General features: G+C 48.6%; 1 protein-coding gene across 2 annotated transcripts in view; it reads left to right on the top strand.

The window, feature by feature from the left end:
• Positions 1 to 23,035, top strand: part of PHKA2 (phosphorylase kinase regulatory subunit alpha 2) — a 77,681-nt gene that overhangs the window by 45,310 nt on the left and 9,336 nt on the right. For both annotated transcript variants that reach the window (XM_023737253.1, XM_023737254.1), the window contains 16 exons: positions 305 to 400; positions 4,651 to 4,758; positions 6,698 to 6,776; positions 9,353 to 9,487; positions 10,116 to 10,225; positions 11,363 to 11,507; positions 11,762 to 11,840; positions 13,728 to 13,897; positions 14,693 to 14,872; positions 15,943 to 16,031; positions 17,056 to 17,189; positions 17,558 to 17,714; positions 18,478 to 18,557; positions 18,755 to 18,833; positions 18,928 to 19,057; positions 19,671 to 19,772. In XM_023737253.1, the coding sequence (XP_023593021.1) occupies positions 305 to 400; positions 4,651 to 4,758; positions 6,698 to 6,776; positions 9,353 to 9,487; positions 10,116 to 10,225; positions 11,363 to 11,507; positions 11,762 to 11,840; positions 13,728 to 13,897; positions 14,693 to 14,872; positions 15,943 to 16,031; positions 17,056 to 17,189; positions 17,558 to 17,714; positions 18,478 to 18,557; positions 18,755 to 18,833; positions 18,928 to 19,057; positions 19,671 to 19,772 (1,873 nt within the window). The remainder of the gene's footprint in view (positions 1 to 304; positions 401 to 4,650; positions 4,759 to 6,697; positions 6,777 to 9,352; positions 9,488 to 10,115; positions 10,226 to 11,362; positions 11,508 to 11,761; positions 11,841 to 13,727; positions 13,898 to 14,692; positions 14,873 to 15,942; positions 16,032 to 17,055; positions 17,190 to 17,557; positions 17,715 to 18,477; positions 18,558 to 18,754; positions 18,834 to 18,927; positions 19,058 to 19,670; positions 19,773 to 23,035) is intronic.

The raw sequence follows: 23,035 nt of genomic DNA, 5'->3' as shown, positions 1-23,035 counted from the left end.
CTGAGGAAGAAATGGTTGCTCCATTGTGGGGTGCTGTGTCCAGTTCCCTGATAGCCGGACAAGTGGGGCTGAGCTTAGACACAGCCAGAAAAAAAGCAATCAGGGGCATTTAGCTCCTGCTAACCCTCACCGCCATCATGAGTCCCAGTTGTTCTGCACTCTTTGAGCTGACGGTATTTGCATTCTTTGCCCTATGTCCTAGTTCTAATCTGTCGTCATGAGAGCGGTTTTTCTATGCTGCTCTGCTGTTACAGCATTAACAACAAGACCTCCTTATACTGTGTGGTGTGGGGCTATTTTCCAGGTCCAAGAGTACCGAGAAGCCCTGGAGGGAATATTAATCAGAGGCAAGAACGGGATCCACTTGGTGCCGGAACTGTATGCCATTCCGCCTAACAAGGTACCGCGATGACCCAGAGCCCTTTGTACCACTGTCTAGAACTTAGGGAGTTGGTGATTGGCCACTTGGTATCTTCATCCCCCTTTTAGGTCTAACTGAATTGACTTGATGGCAGCAGGTTTGGTTTTTGGGTTTAGGCCTAACTAACACTTTTTCTCCAGAAGTGTCTTCTAAAGCCATGGGTAGTTCCTGTCTAGTGCAAGTACTTAGGGCTTTGGAGAAACACGTGGAGCGTGCTGGACCATGGGAGCATCAGCTGAGGCCCTACAGAGGCAGAACTAACCCTGAAAGCACAAAGCACTGGTGTGTACCCTGTTTGTACACTTTCCCACAGGAGAAGGCAGAGTTAAGAATCTCTTCCTTTGCTTCAAACAGTTCCCAAGCTAGGGTTTTTGAGTGACTGATGAGTTAGACGCTGTTCTACATTGCCAAACCCACTGCCATCAAGTTGATTCCGACTCATAGCGACCGTGTAGGACAGAGTAGAACTGCTCCACAGGGTTTCCAAGACTGTAATCTTTATGGAAGCAGACTGCCACATCTTTCTCCCGCAGAGTGGCTAGTGGATTTGAACCGCCAACCTTTCATTCAGCAGCTGCGTGCTTAACCACTGTGCCACCAGGGCTTCTTGTGCCACATTAGGAAGAGAGAAACTGTCCAGTTCCTAGAAGATGCCCAAAGATCGTTTTGTTCTATCTAGCTTCCTAAATTGGATCATGGGGGACACATGTCTTGGTGGAAAGATTTTCCTCTAAACGTCTAATGTTTCGAAGAAAGAAATTCTTAATTCAAGGCTGTTTGTCCCTCAGGCGCTCCCACTGCTTCTGAGTTTCACTGCTGCCTTTGTGGGGAGTAAAAGGCCCTTCAGAGAGCAGTGTCATCCCCAAAATTGAGATTCTACAGGAAATTGTAACCTGCAAAAGCATGACATGCAGCAACTGGGATTTGGGTGTTCTGTGGTTGAGTCAGGTCCACACGGCAGGAGCTGGCAGGGACCTTTCAGAGTGTCAGCTCGGGACCAGACCCCAGGCCCAGGGCCTGCCCCAACCCCATGCTGCCAGCTCATGGGTAGGACTTCTCCAGGTGACAGAGAATAACTAAGCCACGGATGCTCTCACTGGGCTTCCAAAAGCAGTGCTGTAGGGGACTTCCTTTTACTTTTGCAGGCAAAATAAATTTTCAACGAGTCTGATACTTGATCCTTAAGGCAAAAAAGTTCCACTTGTATACTTTTGGCCTCATTTAATCTAGAAGGAGTAATTATGTGTTACATAATTGAACCAATTGAACCAGTGAGAAAACCAAAGAAAGGAGATGAGTTTCTGTGAGAAGTAGAGTATCCTGTTGGCTAGGAGCCTTTGAGAAGCCCTGGTGGTGCAACAGTTAGTGCTCAGCTGCTAACCAAAGGGTCGGCAGTTTGAACCCACCAGCAGCTCCGCAGGAGAAAGATGTGGCAGTCTGCTCCCATACAGATTGTAGCCTTGGAAGCCCTATGGGGCAGTTCTACTCTGCCCTACAGGGTCCCTATGAATCGGAATTGACTCCACAGCAACAGTTTTTTGTTTGTTTGTTTTAAAAATTTAGGAGCCTTTAGTTCTTTTGAGCTTATAGCAGTGCAGCCAGCCTGCTGGTTCGTGCCCGGACTCCCTGGGCTGCCCCTCGAGGCTGCTGTATGTTTCCGTTGGTCTCTCTCACCCCGCCAGCCTGGACCCTTGGCCCTGGCCTTGATGGTTCCCTCATCCGAGCAGGAACAGACAAGCTCACACCATCCAAGCTCTCTCAGGACTGCATTTGTTCCAGAGTCAAGGGCAAGACTTTGGCGTTAAGAAATAATGGTCTTCCTTCACTTCCCAGTGTAGGCCACAGAGCCTGCAGGGGCCAGTTTCTCCCTAAGTGTCGTAAGCCTAGATTTCCTGCAGATGCGTTCATTGTACTCTGTGTGATGCGTGTGTGTTGACGCGAGAGGCTGGCCGTGCAGGTGGTTAGTTACTTTCCAGCAACTAGATGTTCATGTCCCCTATTCAGGTTGCTCCTTTTCTGGAGCCAAGGCATTTGGCAACAAAATTAGTGATCAGAGGTTATTTGGAACCTGGAAGCAGAGCAAATAAAAATAGATGACTTCGGGGGTATTTTACCTGTTTAATGGTAGACAGTAACCATCCCTGTTCTGTTGACAGGTGCACTTTAGTGACCACAGTAAGTGCTAGGCATTATAAGCTACGCTTTTCTTTCTGATGGACAGTGCTGGCTACACATTATAAAAAGTTACTCTGCAACTTCCTCTCTTCTAAACTCCACTCTGACCCTTGGGTTTCTGTTTATCACGACAACATCCTCCTCCTTAGTTCAACGTGTTTATGCTTGCGTGCTAGGCACCGAATTTGGACACTGTTTAATGTTGACCGCATTTCGTGTTGGCTGCTTCCAGATGGCAGCTGAGAAGGTTCATTCATCACAACAGTAGCATGTAGAGACCACTCAGAAGGATTCCTGCAGACAGGACCGCCACAGGCCCAGATGGTGGCTTCATGCAAATCAGAAAAGGGGCCTCGTGCTGGGAGTGGCCACAGCCCCGGACCAGGGCCTACGGCTTGGATTTCAGCCTCACTCATTTCCTCGGCCGGGCACGCTTGTGCAGGGCCCCACCCTACACAGGCCTCTCTGTCATCCTGCCTGAGACTAAGGAAAATGTGTCCAACAAAGATGACAGGGGAACAGAGGTGGCTAAGGTGCCATCTCGGTCTCCGCGGGCTGGCCGTCTAGTGGGGGCGAGACTGGGGTCAGAGGAGCTGGTCAGCAAGCAGGAGGGGCAGACAGGAGGCATGGTGGCAGTGAAGGTGTAATGCATTTGAAGGCTTGCAAGCAGCTCAGGCGGACTGGGGTGGGTAGGATGAGGACAGAGTAAGGCTGTCTTTGGACCTGGACACCTCGTCTGCCTCCTGTTCACATCTAATCTTTCTCATTCTAGATCTTTGCAGTCTTCCTTAACACTACTAATTTTTCAAATAGCTTTGAGGTACCAGCTGACTGTAAAAGCAATCCTGCATCCTGCACAACATCCAGGGATGACATAAAACAGCAAGTAAAGATAACCACTATGACATTTTGGAAAATCTCCTACATCATTATTCTCTTTGCTTATTTGAGTACTGGTGAGGTTTGCTTCTGTTTAGCTTACACACTTTAGGTTTTCTTAATGTTTACTACTACTGCAAGTTTTTAGAATCTTACTAAATATATTAATCAGGTCACTGATTGCTCCACCAGCAGAAAATGGGCCCCTTCATCATATACTTTTCTCCTTTGGAGGAAAAAAATAGTCACTAACATTTCCCCGTCCCTGAGTGGTTCAAAAGGCTAACATGCTTGGCTGCTAACCGAAAGGTTGGAGGTTTGAGTCTACTCAGAGGTGCTTTGGAAGAAAGGCCTGGCGATCGACGTAGAAAAATTAGTCATTGTAAACCCTGTGGAGCACAGTTCTACTCTGAGACACATGGAATCACCATGAGTTGGAGCTGACTTGACGGCCGCTGGTAACATTTCCCTAACCAATGTTGTAATGATGAGTAAAAACCCAAAGGCCGGCATGGAGTTTAGAAGAGAGAAAGTTGCAGAGTAACTCTTAACACTGTGTAGCCAGCAGTGTCCATCAGGTAGAAAGCTGTTGCGTGTTTTGAGGAGACAGAAGCCCCCCGATTGCTTCAGCTTTTTGAGAACCTAATGGAGAGGTGGGTGTGGTAGTCCAATTGCATTTCCTCAGTAAATAGCGCCACCTACTGGTATTTCTTTGCATAGGCACGCGGAGTTTATAAACCCCTGGTGATGGCCAGCTTCCCACCCAGTGATGCCCAACCGTGGCTTTCAGCCTGTGTTGTAGATCATGTAATACCAGCAAGCGTGTCAGCACGAGCCAGGAAACTCTTGTTGCCCAGAGCTGTGCACTGAGTTCAGTGCCTGTGTCTTTGCTTCTTGCCATGAATGTGCTTGCAGCAAGGGCACTGGCCTGGAACCAGACCTAGATTTGAGCGCTACCTCCGCTGCTTATTACTGCAGCCCCCAGCATCTGGACCTTAGCCTCTCTAGCCTGCGTATCCCTGCTCTTGAACAGAATTGGCCCAGGGGATTGAATGTGCAAGGGGACACGTTTAGTACCACTTTGTAAATTCTCAGTTTGCTCCCCAACGAAAGGTACCGTTGGCCTTTTTATTCTTTGACATTCTGCCCTCTTTGGATTCTTCTCTCTTAACCAGGTGGACGAAGAGTATAAGAACCCTCACACAGTGGACAGAGTGCCTCTGGGGAAGCTGCCCCATCTCTGGGGTCAGTCCTTGTACATCCTCAGCTCACTGTTGGCAGAGGTAAGGAGGCTGATCTGAGGGGCAGGGAGCGCGCCTGGGGCTATCTGCTGGGGGTGGGCGGCTGGGAGTATCTTTTGCGTCTTCATGCCTTTAAAGTCAGCTGAACTACACTGGCCCCGAGGCCTGACTCCTGGGCTTGTGTGTCAGTATTTCCATTAAACCAGCTCAGTGTCAGCCATTTGCCAAGCACTCTCTATTCCCTCCTGCCAGTGCTTCTGGCCTGTAGCAGGAACCTGTTTGAGTTGATGGGCAGCAAGAGTCTGGAAGCTTCTTCAGCTCGCATCAGCACATCTGTGGTACATACAGGGTCTGGGAAACTACTAGATCTGCTTCCAGCTGCCTCGACACTGTCCTAGGCACAGGAAGTGGAAGGACTCTAAGGTCCCCCACGTGAATAGGCAGCAGGCAGGGTTTTCTGTGGTGAATTTTGTAGTCAGGAGTTCCTTCAGACAGCACACAACACTGCCACCCAGAATGTCTGCTGCCACCAACTCATTCTTTTTGTTAAGCTTTGACTTACCACGCCCAGGCTTAAGCTTTTGCGATGGAAATGCTAGTGAGCCACCTAGAACTCCAATCCCCAGTCCTAAGTGTGGGGGAGTGGATCAGATGGTTCAGCCTTCACAGGGGACCTGCCCGGCTGAGCACCTGGGCCCCTGGGGAGGGCTTTGGGGGAAGAGCCTGGGGCAGGAAGCTGGGGCTGCCACCTCTAAGGCCGGCCCAGCCCTGGGTGGGCTGCCAGGCTCTAGAAACAAGGGAGGGAACAGTGGGCCAGAATTCCAGTGGGGTTCTCAGCACATGGAAGAAGCTCTCACAGTGGAGCTGGAGGTGCTGAGGTGGGGCACCTCTTTCATAGGCTCCCCAGTGTCCTGGGTACGTCCTTAGGCATACGGACCGTATCTTCTACTTCTGTCTTTATTAGTAAGGAAAATGCATATATCTGCTTTGGAAAGCCAGCCCTGCTTCTGACTACCTCTGTGACCTCGGGCAGGTCACTTAACCTCTCTGGACCTCAGTTTCCTCATCTGTAAAGTGAAGACTGGACTTAATCATCTCTGCAATACCTTGCAGCTCTGATTTCTGTATCAGTGAGATGATGAGAAACAAGTAACCTCCGCTCAGCCATTTCCTCCGCTCCAATGGAAGGCCTTTGTCCGGGCCCAGCACTAGATCCAGTTCCTCCTCAGAGCTCCCTGAGCACCATGTTCCTCTCAGGGCTCGGACCATTTGTAGAAAATGTGAGGAGAGCCATATTCAACAAAAGGGCACATCTGGCAAGCAGGCGGGGGAGTGTTTCGGCACTTCTGAACGGTCAGCCTTGGGTCAAGTCCCCGCCCTGCTGCTCACCTTGACACCTGTTCCAGGGTGCTGATATGAATGCCCACTTCACTAGGCCTGAATGTGACTGTGTACATAAAGGCGCTCCGTACAGTCCCTGGCACGCAGTAAGGGCTCAGGAAATATTAGTCACCATTATTATTATCACTCACACAAAACAGTGGAGTATTTGATTAGTCCTGGAGGGCTAACCCATTGCCGTCGAGTCAATTCCGACTCATAGTGACCCTACTGAACAAAGTAGAACTGCCCCATAGGGTTTCCAAGGCTGTAATCTTTACAGAAGCAGACTGCCACATCTTTCTCCCTTGGAGCGGCTGGTGGGGTCGAACCGCTAACCCTTCAGTTAGCAGCTGACCACTTAACTGCGGCGCCACCAAGCCTCCTTCCTGGAAGGCTAGGTGCCAGAAATTTAGTACATGTCTACAGTGGCAACTTGAATGGTCCGTTCTATTTCAGAGACAGCAAACAATTGAGTCAAAAAATATAAAGGGATAACATACTGCATATTGTGAGCCCCAACGAATTACATTTTAAAACTTAGCTTTAAGGTGAAATTTTGGGTAATCAATATTTCATAGTGTTTCTCCTCTTTTCCTAGGGATTTCTTGCCACCGGTGAAATTGATCCCCTAAATAGAAGATTTTCCACTTCAGTCAAACCTGATGTCGTAGTACAAGGTTTGTGCGTGTGTTTACTATTCATGTTTAACTTTGAAAAACCAATGCTATTTGTAATTCAAATTGTTCCCTAGTTTCTTATTTAATTAAAAAAAAAAAAAGCATGTGTGTGCGTTAGCGTATAGCAGCTCTGTGAAATACCTTACATAACTCAGTAGCTCCCAAAGGCAACAATAGTCTTCCCAAGAACAAGTTTAATTTCTACAAAGCAATTGTTTCTAAACCTTGATTCCATCTGGGGCACAATTAATTCATTGAGCACCATTTTTTGTAACTGTGATTCTTTGACTAATAGAACCTGATCCTGATAAAAACTGAGAACACAAGCGAGGGTGGAGTCATTCCTCCCGTTGAGCTCTGCCGTCTGGTCAGAGCTCCAGGCCCACGTTTTCGCCAGCCTCCACCTTCCTCTCTGTCCGCTCCAGCCAGCTCCTCCTCCCGAGAGGGGCAGTGGCTTCGGCTTTGCCTGGCCACACTCCGTGCCTCAGTGTCCTTATTTGTAAAACGCAGAGACCGAGCCCTCCTCACGGGGTTGTTTGGAGGATTAAATGAGAGGACTTGTTGGGAAGCGCCAAAACCTTTTCCATGCCTCATAGAACTCTTATACACCACCTTACATCATAACACGTGTACAGCTACCTTCTTTCCCCTAAATCAGACTCCACGTTTCTTAGGACAAGGCCCGTATCATTCTGGTAGCTTCTATGTTAATTGACACTATGCACTTAATACATTGAAAGCAATTATTGAACAAATGAAAGGTATTCGTCTTGGGCACCACTGCCTCATTGTGCTGTGCGTGCCTGTGATAGAGCCAGACACCCTGCAGGTCATCACCCAGTCAATATTGTGCACGAAGCCCTCTGTGAGGCACCCCGACCTGTCACAACGTGCTGATTAGGTAAAAATTGTGATGACGATTCTCAGCAGCCCCATTTTAGAGGCTTAGAGGTTAACTCCCTCACTCAGGGCCCTGCAGTCGACGGCTGGGGGTATGAACCCACTTCTGACTTCCGGATGGCCTGTTCACAGCCTGACTCCGGAGTCTGTGCCCTTACCCGGCGCGTGTGCTACCAGCTGCCCTCGAAAAGGCTTCTTGTCACACTGCAGGCTGGGCCAGGCTGCTGGGTCCTGACCAGCATTTTTAAAAATGTAACAGACTGGAAAGGAAAATGTCAGCGGGGCTGGCGTGTAGTGAGGGGAAGTGCAGTTTCCGAAATGTCTCTGCACACGGCCGTGTCAGCTTGCAAGCCGCGCAGGGCTCCGTCCAAACCAATGCTCGAAAAGGGTAACGTCGTCAGAGAGTGTGTGGTTTTAATAACTGTGGATATCCACATGCCATTGGAAGCCCCAGAAGAGAGAGATGTTCGGGGAAGCCACCCACCAGGCCCTTTGCTGGGACCTGGAGGGCTAGGTTCCAGCCCTTGTTCAGCCCCAGCTGGCCATTTCAGCATGCAGTGTTTCCCTCGAGGGCTTGGGAAGCTCAGATCACATCATGGATAGTAAAATACTGTGACAAGTGTCAAGTGCTGTATATATATAAAGGGTGACATTCAGGTCTCGGTGGCATTTCCTGCCAGCCTGTGGGAACAGTGGTGAGGGTCGGCAGCCACCTGAACAGTAGCCGAGCCTCTTCCTCTGGCCTAGCACAGTGCCTGCCGACCCCTGCACTTCGCAGCAGGCTCTGCTGCAGCCCACCGCCCACTCTCCCCGTGGCCAGTACTGCCCCGTCCAGTGCCCTCCCCGGGACACCTTCCCTTTGCGCAAGCACTGCCCCTTCTCGCTGAGGCCAGCAGGTGTGGCCTAGCTGATCCCTATGTGGCCCCAAGTGGGGGCACTGACCCCCACCACAGGCCCCCACATCCAGGCCCCCTGAGTTCCTCCTGCTGGAGAGCCAGATGCCCCAGGTCCCATTTGCAGTGCGGGGCATCTGGCTCTCTGCAAACGGGACCCGGGGTGGGGGCAGGGTCGGGCCCAGTGCTGTGGTTCTGGGTGGGCCAGGCTGCCCCACCCCCGCCCCAGCATCCCCACCAGCCACCAGCTCTCCTTGCTGTCTGGAGGGTAGGTTATCCCAACCGCTGTCCCCCCTCAGTCCAAGCACCCAGTGTGAGCAGAGTCCACTCATACTGTCCTTTGGGGCCAGGGACACAGGCTTCTCCTGGCATCCCCCTATGGAGCTCTTCCTCCCCCGCTCCTGACAGGACCCCAGTGTGCTATATCAAAAGAACACAAGACAAGTTCAAAACAAGTGCAGACCCAGAGGGTGGCAGGACAGCTGTTGGAATGGGATAATTTGGCTCGGGACCTGGTGAAGATGATTTCTAGAAGTTTCTGCTCAGACTGTTGCATATTGCGGATACTTGATAAATATGCATCATGGTTGTTGAGGGGAGGAGAGAACAGAGGGAGACAGGCAGAGCAGCAGCAGCACGTGTGCCGTGATATTCAGAGCATATCTCCGTGGCAGAGCATGCTAATGTGGCTCTCCCGGCCCGAGGAGGGGAACAATAAATAATGCAGAACCACACGAGGAGACCAGAGTCTCAGGCTGACGCCCTCTCCCTTCTTGTCCACAGTCACTGTTTTGGCAGAAAACAGTCACATTAAGGAGTTGTTGAAGAAACATGGGATAAGCATTCAGAGTATTGCCGACATTCGTCCGATTCGGGTCCAGCCTGGCCGGATTCTGAGCCACTTATATGCCAAGCTCGGTAGGTCTAGGGAAGTATCAGGGCATGGTTGGCGAGGGGGAATCTCATTTCTAGGTTTGGGGTCAGGTAGGGGGCTGGGATGGGTGCAAGTTCTAAAGAATTGGGACGATCAATACAGCAGGTGGCCCCACAGCTTTGCTTGTGCACAAGTGGTTCTTCTCATGTCCTTCAGGAGATGTCGGGGCAGGTGGGGTGGACCAGAGCCAGCTCTGCTGCAGGAATAAGGAGCCCAAGTTTGAAAATTCACAAACAGAGCTGTCATTTTTGTCTTGATCGTTTTCATCTGTAGTATCAGAAAATACTTGGTTACATACTGAAAACGGGAGGGTGTTCTCTCGACTTCCTAAAAATCTGACTGTGTTTAATATTATGGCTCAGTACTAAAGAAATTAAACGTTTACAAAAGGCCTTTTAATAGTTTGATTCCATAGGGCTCTTGAACCGGGTGCTATTCATATATTTGCATGAAAAGAAGGGGGGTAGAATTTGTTTATTGATCCTCAGCCTTGTCCCCAAACTCCAAAATGGGTTGTCTAACATAAAAATAAGCCCAGCCTTAACCTAAGTTGCCTGGATTAGTTATTACCGTATTTACCCTAACTCCAGTTTCTCTTTGATTTTCGAATAGGACGCAACAAGAATATGAAATTGAGTGGGAGACCGTATCGGCACATTGGTGTCCTTGGCACGTCTAAACTCTATGTGATTAGAAACCAGATCTTTACTTTTACACCCCAGGTGAGAAGAGTAGGCCAGGAGCAAAGCAACAAGCATCCTTTTGTACTGCTCTCTTTTCTGTTCTGGTGGGCGTTTCTCCTTGAACGTGGAGATGATGCATGGGCATGTTCAGGCAGAGACATGTAAGATGCCATCCAGTTCCTAGTGCAATTTTTTTGCTCACAGTAGGTGCTCAATGAATGCTTTTTGGCTTGCACTGAGTGGGCATCACTTCTAGTCATGAGTACTAGTGACACACTGCTTTACAAATTTGTTAGTCACATGTCACTTTATGCCCCTGGTTGCCGCTAGTCCCCAGTACTTGCATAGGCTGTTGTCATGCCCTCTGTGTGGCATACAGCCAGTCTTGGTATTCAGACCCCAAGCCCCTGGCTGGGATACTGAATACTCTGCTTAGGATTCTGATTATGGAAGTCTTCCTTCAAGTTTTTGTTTCCAAAGAAAGCTTGTCCCATGGAAGTGCATACCAAATGTTTTTCATCCATTTGAGCAGCTAGAAAGACAGCTTTGTCCATGTGGAATGCAGCCCTCACTACCTGGGCACACGGTTGGCTGTGGAATCTTGGATTGTAGCCCTGGGTTGCTCTTTTTCATCCTAGCCCATTCTGCTCACCAAAAATCTTGTGAGCTATTTCCTCTATTAACGAGTTTCAGTCCAGAGCCAAGAGTGGACTAGTCCTGAGGCCAAGAGGACAGTTTGATTGTCGCTAACATCAGGCAACAGTACCTGTAGTCCATATTAACAAGGTCATCCATCAGGTAAACAAAGTCTCCACGGCTCACCTGCTCGCGGTGGCTGGCTCACTTTGCAGCTCTCGCCCAATCCAGCAGCCCGGAAGAGGAGGAGTTAAGGAGTTATCGATTTGCTTTCAGGGACAGCAGTATTGAGAAAGGAGCTGCAAATAAATCTAGGAGCGCACTTTCCCCTTCTGCACTAATGAAGCGCGGTGGCTTCCCAGCAGGCGACAGATTGATTTGTCGGATCGAGAGGCAGACAGCCTCATGATCAGACGGATTAAAGCCAGGACCGAGCCTTTCCCTGGCAACAAAACATAAGGATTCGTGCTGCCATGAGTGACACCTTGTATTTCAAGACAGACGAAGGATGGTTTTTACCTGGCCTTGTTTGACTTTCAGTTCACCGACCAGCATCACTTCTACCTGGCCCTGGACAACGAGATGATCGTGGAGATGCTGCGGATCGAGCTGGCCTACCTGTGCACCTGCTGGCGGATGACGGGCAGACCCACACTCACCTTCCCCATCACCCACACCATGCTCAGTAACTCGTCCATTTCCTCTGGCTCATTCACGCCCCAGTGTTGGTTTGGGCCCTTTCCAAAAGACTTAAAACAGCTCCCATGGAAAGAGCTAAGTACTAGGGGGCGTCCCTTAGCAGTTGGGTTTCTTATCTTGGGAATCTTCTATGTCCTAAGTATTTTAGTTAGATTGTATTGATGAAAACATTTCTATGCATGCCCCCAAAAATTGTATTTCCGGATTAAGTAAACTAATCCATCACTTTTTCCCCCTTAGCAAATGATGGCACCGACATTCATTCTGCAGTTCTTTCTACAATTAGAAAACTAGAAGATGGCTATTTTGGAGGAGCGAGGTGATTTGTGATTTTTTAAAATGAACGTAAATTGACCGTTTTTTAAAGTCTTCTGCTGCCCTGCCCCCCATTTTCGTATTAATCATTGAACATTGAAGCAAGGAGTTTTAGAGTTAAAAAGAAGTTCAGATTTATCTAATCCAGCCACCCATGTGAAACTTGAATCATCTCTCAGACAGCATTCAGTGGGTGTTCGTTAAGCTCTCAGGGCCTGCTGTTGACAGCAAGTGACCCTCACTTCAGGCTTCCCCTGGCCCCTCTCGGGCCATCTACCTTTCCAGGGCCAGGCCCACAGCTGCAGTCTATCCGCTGTCAGACATTTGACCTCCAGTTTGCATAAGTTATCACCTGGTGGATGGCATCATAACCAGGAGAAAGTACCATAAGCTCATAAAGAACCTTTTTTCAAAATAAGTTCTTTCCCCCAAATCTCACCATTGTGAAAATAATACCGTTTATTGAGCACTTCCAGCGTCTCTGTTACTCTGATGTGATCTCTCATTGAATTGCCACGTTGTGAGGTAGACTGTGTTCCCTTTTTCTGGACAAGGAACTGTATAGAGAGTGGACATGGCTTGGCCAGGGTCACAAGACCGCTAGGGCAGAGGTCTGCGTGAGTCCCGAGGAGGCTGCCGGGAATCAGGAGGGCCTCCTGTGTGGAGAGAGAGGCACACAGTTCACAGAACTGTGTGAAGAACCTACTCAGCTCTTGATAATTCAGGCTGAATCTCATTGTAGCTTTCACTCTCAGCTTGAGGATTTTTTAAAAATTGGACTCACTAGATATACTGGACTCTACCCATAGGTCCACTTGCGGTAGCTTGCTATCAGAAGCCCTTTGAAATGACTCCCCTTCCACCTTTGTTCTCTCTTTAGCCTAATAAATCCAACTCCTTTCCACTAACTGCATCAGAGAGAACCATCTATTGCCTTTTTCTGCGCCCCACTCCACCACGGTAAACAAGACTATCCGTAGAACTAGCCCCATGGCTCTGGGGGAAAGCTTTTTACACCATTCAGAGAAGGCTCTTCTTTCCTTCTGACCATCTTTTCTCGAAGCAGCCCAATTTGTCCTCTGAAGCTTAAGCACCTACAAATTAATTTGTACTGCATGTTTCAGTTTACTTCTTAAACATTTCTCTCAGCTATTTAAACAAACTCATAATCTGAGGCTGGCTAGTGGGAGGGATCCTATGTTAAGAAGCACACAGAGCGTCTTTCTTCCTGTGGGTAGAACTCGGCGGGCTCCCAGCCTCGGGGCTGGGCCTGCAGAACTAGAAGACCGCAGCCTCTGCGGAAGGAGCCCGCGTGGCCAGCCCCTGCTCCCATGTTTCAGCGGAGCTCTTCCCAGCCTAATGTAACAGAGCCACTCAGGTGACAGCTCGGCCATCACATTCCTTCTGGAAAGACACTTGGCTCCAAAAAGTCTCTTCTATCATAATACCCCTGCCCCTCTGTGACTGAATTGGGTGGCAGGGACTCATAAACAATGATACAAGTATGCTTAGAGAATGTTTACTTATGGTTTTGTTCTGGTCCACTGGCTTTTAGGGCAAAAATCAGGGGTTGGTTCTGGTTAAAAGTGATTTGTTCAATATGTTTTGTAAAACCTTTGGCTCAGTGAAATAGGTTTGTATTTGGTTTGGGAGAAAGAAATTAGCGAGATTCCTTTTGGCCTTTGATATGCTGTATGCTTCCACTTTATACTTTCTCTTGAATTTTTGTTTGAATTTCTTGACTGACTGCTTATATGGGGTGATCTACAGAGTCATATATTTATTGATTGTGGCAGAAGTACCACCTGGCTGTTGAAAAGTGGCTCAGTGATTCATAGCAGAAGTTTGTCGATGTTCCACGTATATTCCTAATACAGTGTCTTCTCGGCAGAGTGAAATTAGGGAACCTTGCAGAATTTCTCACCACCTCATTCTATACGTACCTGACCTTCCTGGATCCTGACTGTGACGAGAAGTTGTTTGATGATGCCAGTGAAGGAAGCTTCAGTCCTGACAGTGATTCGGATATAGGAGGGTATTTAGAAGATACCTGTAATCAAGGTATGGCTTGGAATACTTTTGCAGGTGCTTTACTCAGTTTATTTAAACTTTGGCATTGTGATAAAATTGCCAGTAGGCTCAGGCACAGAAAATGATTGGTAATTAAAATAACAAAAAAGAGGCTTCTGAAACTTGCATGTACTAAAATGAATAAAATACCAATTTCAAAACCTAAACTGCAAACGACGCCCTCAAAGGTAGGGCTTTGTTAAACCTAGAAGGACAAAGAGTTTTAGGAACTAGGGCTTTTCACCAGATACATCCTGAAGATGGAAATACACTGCTTGGGTTTTCGAAGGAAATGGTAGAATGGTCTAGGCTTGACTGGATATGAGTGATGTAACCCTATGCATATAACATTTCTCAAACTGAATGAACCCTTGGGTTAAAGTGACCTATTTTTACTTTCAGATAGTAGTTGAGATTGGGGCTGGGGGTTCCGTCATGCTTAACTCACTCATGACACATCAGACCAAAAGACCAGACAATGACTGCTGGCCTTCAGATCGTCTCACATACTGTTCAGTTCATCTTGGGATGATGTGATGTAAACACTACCTTGACTTGTCTTTTCCCAGGATGAAGTTTTTCCAAACAGTACATTTATAAGCACACATATTATCTACGAAAATCTCTCTTTACGTCATTAGGGCTGGGATGAGCGTGCAGATGTCTCAACCTAAGTGTTGCCTTCCACTTCATTGACTTGGTACTACATGGCATACATAGTCACTCCTATGGGTTTAGAATATTTCTGCAGCTTGTTTTCACTGGCCATTTTTCTTGTCTGTCCAGTTACAGAAAGCCAAGATGAACTGGACCAGTATATCAACCACCTGCTGCAAAGCACGTCTTCGAAGTGCTATCTGCCCCCTCTTTGTAAGAAGACAGAGGACCGCCATGTTTTCAGTGCCATCCACTCCACTCGGGATATACTTTCCGTCATGGCAAAAGCAAAGGGTTTGGAAATTCCGTGTATGTTACTCTTTTCTGCCTATTAAATTAATTTATTTTTATCAAAGTAATACACAGACATAATTCAAAAAATTAAAGCATCCTAAATGACAGCAAAATGCAGATATTTCCTGCCTCATCCCTTTCCACTCCCACAGGCCTCCTACTTAGAGACAGCCACTTTCAACTCTTAGCTGTTTCTTCTGGCATTTACATATCTCCATTTTTCTAAAATAATGTGTTTATACTGCTGTCTTGTGATGCATCAGTTTTATTCTGTATCTATTGATTGTCTGTAATGTGGATGAGGATTTAGCTGTCTTACATCATCACTCCTCTGCTTCACTTACCCTCGCTACCAGTGTAGTTATATTAAAAGTTTAGTTAAATCAATTTTCGTCTTTATATTATTATACACATGCAGTATTTCTTCTAGCTGAGCATTATAATGTACTGATTATATTGCCAGTTTTACTTTTGTTTTTCTAAAGTTAATAGTTGCCTTTTCATTTGCTTTTGCTTTTTTTCCACACCTTCCAATGACCTCGCAATACAATTTCCACAAAGTCAATATCAGCAAATCTCTGGAGTCCACTGTTTTTCTTAAGAGTCCGTGAGTCTCCTTTTGTCTGGGCTGATTGCACACTAGGCCTCTTGAATACCTGTCATCCTGTGACTTCTCTTCACCGTCATCTTAGAATTTCCTTTGCTTATCTCTTCAGTTGGATTCCGTTGCCTGAATTGCTTGTCTTCCCCTTTATTGATTTATACCTTTGCTTTGGTAGAGCACATTCTAGAATAGTTTCAATAGGTTAAAAAAAAAAGTAGAAGAGAAATAGGGCATGGTGATGACAGCCCTTCAACTTGCTCATTTCTGAAGTTCACTGCCCCTTCTGGCCTGGTTGCCCGCCATGTCTGGTATGTAGTTTTTGTCCTGGGATCTTCCTTCATGATCATTCTGGAGACTTCCTTTACTTGTCTCCTTGGTTGGCTCTCCTGTTTTCTGTATCTCAACTTTTCCACTTCTTGCTTCACTCTCTTATTCCATACCCGCTCCTCAGAGGATCTCTCTTGATTCTTTTGTTTTCCAGTTGTTCCCATGGCTTTGCCAACTAAAGTTATGAGTACCCATCGTAAATCACTGAATCTTGTTGATTCTCCTCAGCCACTCCTAAAAAAGGTAAAGTATTTAAATAGCTAAAAAAATGTAAAATGTTCTGCATTGGTGCTTTTACTCTCAAGAACTTTTATAAATAGTTGAACTCAAAAGAAAGAGTTGTAGTTCTTGAAATCTAGAACTTTTAGAATTAGAAGCTCTGGGTTTTGAGGTGAACCCAACCACTTAGTCTTCGGGAATCTGATTTGCGTCAGTGTATACATTGAATGTGATGTGATCATTTATATTTTGTGAATAGGATAAAGCTACTGACTTTCTGCCTATTTATCAAAACCTATGTAGCACACGAGGAAGTAAACTAGCTCCCCGCCTAACCCAACCATATCTGTGCTGGCCGGCCCAGGGGGACTGCTTGCAAAGCAGGCTACAGGGCCCTTGTTCCTAATGCTTTTAATGTGGGGGAAAAAACCAAAAAGGTGTAAGATGCCTCAGGAAAATAAAATATCAGGGTGTTCCCCGTTAGTTCCTATAATTTGTTATTTTATCCAGGAAGTCTCTTCTGATTTTATTTCACATGAATAGAAAGATCCAGTTTCTGTTGGAGAATGTTTCAACCTGACCTCAATTTCAGGTTGTTCCAAACCCGCATACATTTTTTTGGCTTGTTTTATTTTCCAAAACATTTTATTGAAGTATAGCATATATACAGAAGAGTGCATAAAGCGGAGGCGTACAGCTCAATGAGTTACCGCCGTGCCAATGGCCCTGTGTGAATTACCCCCTTCGTACCCTCCCAATCTCTACCTCCCTCTCCACCCCAAAGGTAACTGCTCACACACTTTCTAACCCCAAAGGTTAGTTTTGGCCTGTTCACTCCAGTCTCTTGCAAACATTGACCAATGCAATGACTCACTGATCAAAAATACTAAAAGCATATAAATAAAAAGATGTCGAAGATCCACTGACGCACCGGAGCCCAGCACAGCCAGAGTTCAGAGGCCAGGGTGGGGGTTCACTTCCGGATCTTCTGAAAGCCCATACATTCATTGCACCCTTCTCCCTTCCTTTTGGACTTTTGTACCACCAGGCTCCCGAAGGTGATTTCCAGTGGCCCCGAGATGACCATGGTGATGTGGACTGTGAGAAGCTGGTTGAGCAGCTGAAAGATTGTTCAAACCTACAGGACCAAGCAGACATCTTGTACATTCTTTATGTAATAAAGTAAGTCTGTGGTCTCCACTAGGTTGAGCCCTCTCCATTCTCCTCAATTCTTTTTGCTTGCCTCCTTGGCCTTCTAGCAAGCCTGGGCCATGCCTATATTCACCCAAATTGCCCAGGGTCACCGTGATGAGACTTCCCTCCCCTTCTCTGCTACTCAGTGCTGGCCTCCCAGGGTAAGAAGGCTGGAGGAGTCCAGAATTTCAGTTCCGTGACATTAGGTTTCTGTCTCAAATAGATGCTCTCTCGACCATCAGCAGCACTTGGCAGAGCGCACAGCAATTCCCCTCCCTACCAGGTCTGTTCTGCTGAAAGACTCCAGCCTTTCAACAGTCAGCGCCATATTTCTGGGTTTTTCTACCTCTTTACAGGGGCCCTAGCTGGGACACCAGTCTCTCTGGACAGCACGGGGTGACTGTTCACAACCTCCTCAGTGAGCTGTATGCGAAAGCCGGCTTGAACCAAGAGTGGGGTTTGATTCGCTACATCTCGGGTCTGCTCAGGAAGAAAGTGGAGGTCCTGGCAGAGGTCAGAGCCACCATGCTGGGCTTGTCCCTTGGTCCTCCCTTTAGCCCGGTGCCCTCATCCACCTCCAGCCTTCCTGTTGTGGAAGCTGGAGGCAATCACCTCTTATTTGTAAAGGAAACCAGTTATTTCACACCTAGATGAAGCAGGCCCTCCTCCCTGACCTCCCACTGGCCTTGAAAGGTGAGAGAAGAAATTTTCCTTCTTAGCAACAGGAAAACGTTTACCAAGACATAAAAGGAAGGCACTCTGTGCCCTGGCATCCTCTCAAACAGAGCTCGCTTATTTCTGCACATCCACCATACAAAGACCATTAATATTTACCACCCTGGGTACTGCAAATTCCAGAGCCATTCTCTCAGACAGTGAGATTAAGTTCTGTTCAGTGTTATGGTTTAAGGTGATGATATTTATTGTGGGTGAATAGTTGGGGAACCTGCAATTTAGGACTCTTAACGCAGTCATTAACCCTGACCGCCAGTATCTCACGGCGGCCCAGCCCTCCTGGTTGAGTATCAGGGAGGCCTGTGTGTTTGCACTGAATGCCCCTCAAGAGGGGCTGGCCGTTGGGCCCCACAGCAGAGATACACAGACCACTGGGATCCAGCCCTGCCTCAGGTTGCTCAGCCTGGGGTCTGAGTATGAAGTTTTCAAATACACTGCAACGTGAGTCATAAGGTTTGTCACGGTACGTTTCTGATCTCATCGGCAGTGACCCTCCCGGGCCTCCTTTCCCCACCCCTACCCCCTTGTTCCAAATGCATAGGCCTGTGCGGACCTGCTGTCACACCAGAAGCAGCTCACGGTGGGCCTGCCCCCCGAGCCCCGGGAGAAGACCATCTCTGCGTAAGTCCCTGGGGCCCAGACTGGTGGGGGAGCCGTGAGGGCAACGCCGGTGTTAGCTGCCCTTCAGGAGGGGGCTTCTGAAAGATACTCTGTCACTCGGGAGTTTCTCATGAGGAAAATAGGGCTCTTCCATGGAGGTTGAGGAGTCACGCTCCTGGGCAGCTTCTCTGTGTTTGTGACCTGCTGCTCCCTCCTAGGCCCCTCCCCCCGGAGGAGCTCACAAAACTCATCTATGAAGCCAGTGGGCAGGACATCAGTATCGCTGTCCTCACACAGGTTAGGGGCTGGCAGGGGGAGGCAGGGCTGGGCTCCTCTCCCAGGGGCCCTCCCTGGTCTCTGAGGCTCTGTCGCTGCTCTGTGTCTGCATCAGGAGATTGTGGTTTACCTGGCCATGTACGTCAGGGCCCAGCCCAGCCTCTTGGCGGAGATGCTTCGACTCCGAATTGGACTGATCATTCAGGTGATGGCCACGGAGCTGGCACGGAGCCTGAACTGCTCAGGTAAGATGCAGGGGCTCCTGCGGCTTCTGCACCCACCCCACCCTGCCACCCCTCAGTGCTAGGCCACCTCGCCCGCATGTGGGCTCCGCTGGGATGGGACACCTGCTCAGATATTCTTGAACCAGGGCTTCAGAGCTTTGGACGTGCTCAGACTTGACCGGGTTCTCCCATTCCGATGTCACTTCCGCCAGGCCCTGCAGTGCAGGGGGTTTAATCTCCTAAGTCAGGAAGAGCTGGGCCCTAGTGATGTTTATCGTTGGAACCTCCACAGTGACACTGGATCTTCTTTCCTGCCCCGACCTCCAAGCTCCTGCCGGTATTCTCTTGCTATGAGATGCCATCCCCATTTAATAACATGTTCACTGGGAGAAGGCTACTAACTTAAATATGTAAGTCAACTGCAAGATGCATCCCAACATTGGAGATCTTTACAGTATGAAAAATTACACGTCGCAGCATTAAGAAAAGACACAATTTACAACAGCAGCATTTAGAACCACCAAGGAATAGGGAGATCCACAGCACCCTTTGTCACCCATCCAGGGCCACCCAACTCTGCCCTCACCTGTCACCAGCCCTGTGTCCGGGACACTTAAAACACATTTGCTTTCAGGAGAAGAAGCTTCTGAAAGTTTGATGAACCTCAGCCCTTTCGATATGAAAAATCTCCTGCACCATATTCTCAGTGGAAAAGAGTTTGGCGTTGAAAGAAGCAGTAAGTAAATGCACAGTTTCACTGGGAGGGGACCAGAGATTGCCCAACTGACCCCACCCGGCATCACCCCAAACTACCTCATTCGTATGCAAATCGATGTCAATAACAGAGATTTGGGACAGAACCTATGAAAGTAAGATCCCTGCTGTAACGAAGAGTCCCTGGGGGTGCAAATGGTTAAGCACATGATTACTAGCTGAAAGGTTAGTGGTTCGAACCCACCCAGAGGTGCCTCGAAAGACAGGCCTGGTGATCTGCTCCCAAAAAGTCACAGCCTTAAAAACCCTATGGAGCAGTTCTGCTCAGCACACGTGGTGTCGCCAAGTGTCAGGATCAGCTCGACAGCAACCAACAATAACAACAATTTCCACAAAGGAGTCCCTGGGTGATCCAAGTGGTTGAACACTCGGCTGCTTTCCAAAAGATTGGCAGTTTGAGTCCACCCAGAGGTGCCTCAGAAGAAAGGCCTGGCAGTCTACTTCTGAAAAATCAGCCATTGAAAACCCTATGGAGCATGGTTCTACTGTGACACACATGGGGTCTCCGTGAGTCATAATCAACCCGACAGCAACTGGTACTGGTACTTTAACAAGATCGACAGAGCCCAAGGCTCAAGCTTTCTGCACGTAGGTCTCTGTGGCACCCTCCTAGGTTTGCTGGGAGAACATGTCTTCACATTGCAGTTGTAGGTGGACGTGGTATGCACACCTCTGCTCCCTCGCACTCCTGGACAAGTGTTAGGAGGGGGTGAGGCTAGGAGGGCTAGGATGAAAGGGCTATCTTGAAGTTACCATTTGGTTTGGGTGAAGATTCTCAACTAGACCCTGCTGCCCTTCCTGGGCCTGGAGAAGAGCCCTCTATAGCCTCGCAGCGCCACCTCCAGAGTGCGTTTGTGATGGCCTCCCCCTGCTCACTGCCTCTCTCTCTGGACCAGACCCTTTTTTGCAGTGCTAGGAAACATAATCGCCCCAGCCCTGGCGGGATTCAGTTCTCAAATACTCCCTAATTATAATTGAAGCAGTTATCATTTCTCCTCCTCAGAATAAAGTGAAATGATTTGCAGACACATTTCTGAATTTATTTCATCAAGCCCGAGAAACGAGCCGTGGGCTGTTATTCTTTTCATTTAGTAAGAAGTACATTGGGTACTTTGTATTTTTCCCCAGATGCGTGCCGGCCGGCAAACAGGCTGCACCGAGAGTCAGATGCGTTTTGATGGGTTTTCTCCTCTCTTGAAGGAGTGCCCAAGCTCTTTGTCCAGAAGTCATTCTCAGTGATTTCAGAGGCACCATCCTTGAAATGTAAAGATCCAGAATAAATACTGAATGGGCTCTGCTCGCCGTCCTCATCGTATACATGGTTGGACAGAGAGAATTACTAAGAAATTGCTATTAATGGGAAGCTTATGAAGCTAAGAGGCGAGCAGTGTCACTTGAAAACCATAGATATGTCTTTTGAAGTAGAACATCATTTGTTAATTGTCCTTTGTAATGGTTCAATTTTTCTAAATTAGCAAGTGCAAGTAGGCTTAGAATTGTAAGTCCTGAGATGTCAGAGAGAAATATTTCCCGTGTAGGCCCACCCAGCAGACCCCAGCAGCTTCAAAGACTCCTTTGGCTCTGTTTTCCCCTCCCACTTTCCCTCCTCCCACTCCGCTCCTTGCTGCCCTCCTTTGTGGCCTGCACCCTCTCTGCTGTCCCTTCAATGCTGTGTTCCCCAGGGACCGTCCAGGGCGTCCCCATCTGCCTCTACTCCCCCTGCCAGTGGCCCCCACTCCCGTGGCTTCAGTGGTGCGTTGGGTGGGAGGGTGGAGCGCACAGGCTACTGCCCAAGGAAGGGGCCTTGGAGTTGGGCCTCTGTCAGGAGAGGACTTCACGGGCAACAGGGAGAAGGCAGGATGGGTGGAGCAGCATGTGCAAATGCCCGGCGCAGCATGGCCAGCCTGGGGGTGGAGAGCTGGCGGAGCAGGGGCCAAGTGATCGGGGGCTTTGCAGGGTGCTGTGAGGATTGTCTGGGCTTTATCCTGAAGACAGACCTAGGCCTTGAAGGATTCCAGGTGGGCAGTGATACAAGGATCACTGTGGCCACAGTGCAGGGACTGGGCTGGGCTGGTGACAGGAGAGCGCCGAGGCTAGCGCCATCTGTCAGAAGTGAGGTGATAGTTGCCTGGCCTAGCAGGTCAGCCTCCTGCCCCTTCTGTAAGTGACCCTTCTTTCTGCTTCTGCTCCTCGGGAATCACGGCTTCTCCCGCCTCCAGCCCTTGACGCGCTTGCTCTCTCAGCTGGGCCGTCCAGCCCCGAGGCCCCTCCACCTCTCCCTCAGGAAGTCTCTCCTGATCCCCAGGTCCCGGCACTGACTTCTGCTAGTGCCGCCCTGCTCAGAGTGGGGCTTACTCACCGTGGCCCCAAGGCCCAGACCACCTGGCCTGGGTGCCCCCCAGAATTGCCCAGCCAATGGCCACAGACGCCCAATTTGTGAACCCCTTCAGTGAGCACACAGCAGTTTTGTAATTTTTCCGGGGATGACCGGCATTGCTCAGGTCACACAGGACATAGCCCAGCAGGGTCAGCTGTGAGCCCTACATTTTATTCTCAGCAAACCCTTTAGAAAAATAAAAATACAGTTGTGTATATTATTGACCGCTCCTGAAATCAAATGCCGTGAGATCATTAAACATGAGGTGATAGAATATTTAATGCTATGGAAAGACATTCACTGTTCTAGGTGCTGGAAACTGAGGCCCTTCTCGAAGGGAGTTGATTATTCATGGGGGGAAGGGGGGAGACTCGAGTAAAAGCAAGTGCATCACAGACGTGCGTTTCTTCCATCAGGGTGGGAACTATCTAAGAACCTGGTGTGTGTCTGTGTGTGTGTGTGTGTGTCTGTGTCTGTGTGTCTGTGTGTGTGTGTGTGTCTGTGTCTGTGTGTCTGTGTGTGTCTGTGTGTCTGTGTCTGTGTGTGTCTGTGTGTGTGTGTCTGTGTGTGTGTGTCTGTGTGTGTGTCTGTGTGTGTCTGTGTGTGTGTCTGTGTATGTGTGTCTGTGTGTGTGTGTCTGTGTGTGTGTCTGTGTGTGTGTGAGTGTGTGTGAGTGTGTGTCTGTGTGTGTGAGTGTGTGTCTGTGTGTGTGAGTATGTGTGTGAGTGTGTGTGTGTCTGTGTGAGTGTGTGTGTGAGTGTGTGTCTGTGAGTGTGTCTGTGTGTGTGTCTGTGTGTGTGTGTCTGTGTGTGAGTGTGTCTGTGTGTGTGTCTGTCTGTGTGTGTGTC

The sequence above is a fragment of the Trichechus manatus genome, unplaced genomic scaffold, assembly GCF_000243295.1.
Source record: "Trichechus manatus latirostris isolate Lorelei unplaced genomic scaffold, TriManLat1.0 scaffold00100, whole genome shotgun sequence".
NCBI lineage: Eukaryota > Metazoa > Chordata > Mammalia > Sirenia > Trichechidae > Trichechus > Trichechus manatus.
Note: the sequence above shows the minus strand (reverse complement) of the source record. Positions and strands in the feature narration are given on the sequence as shown.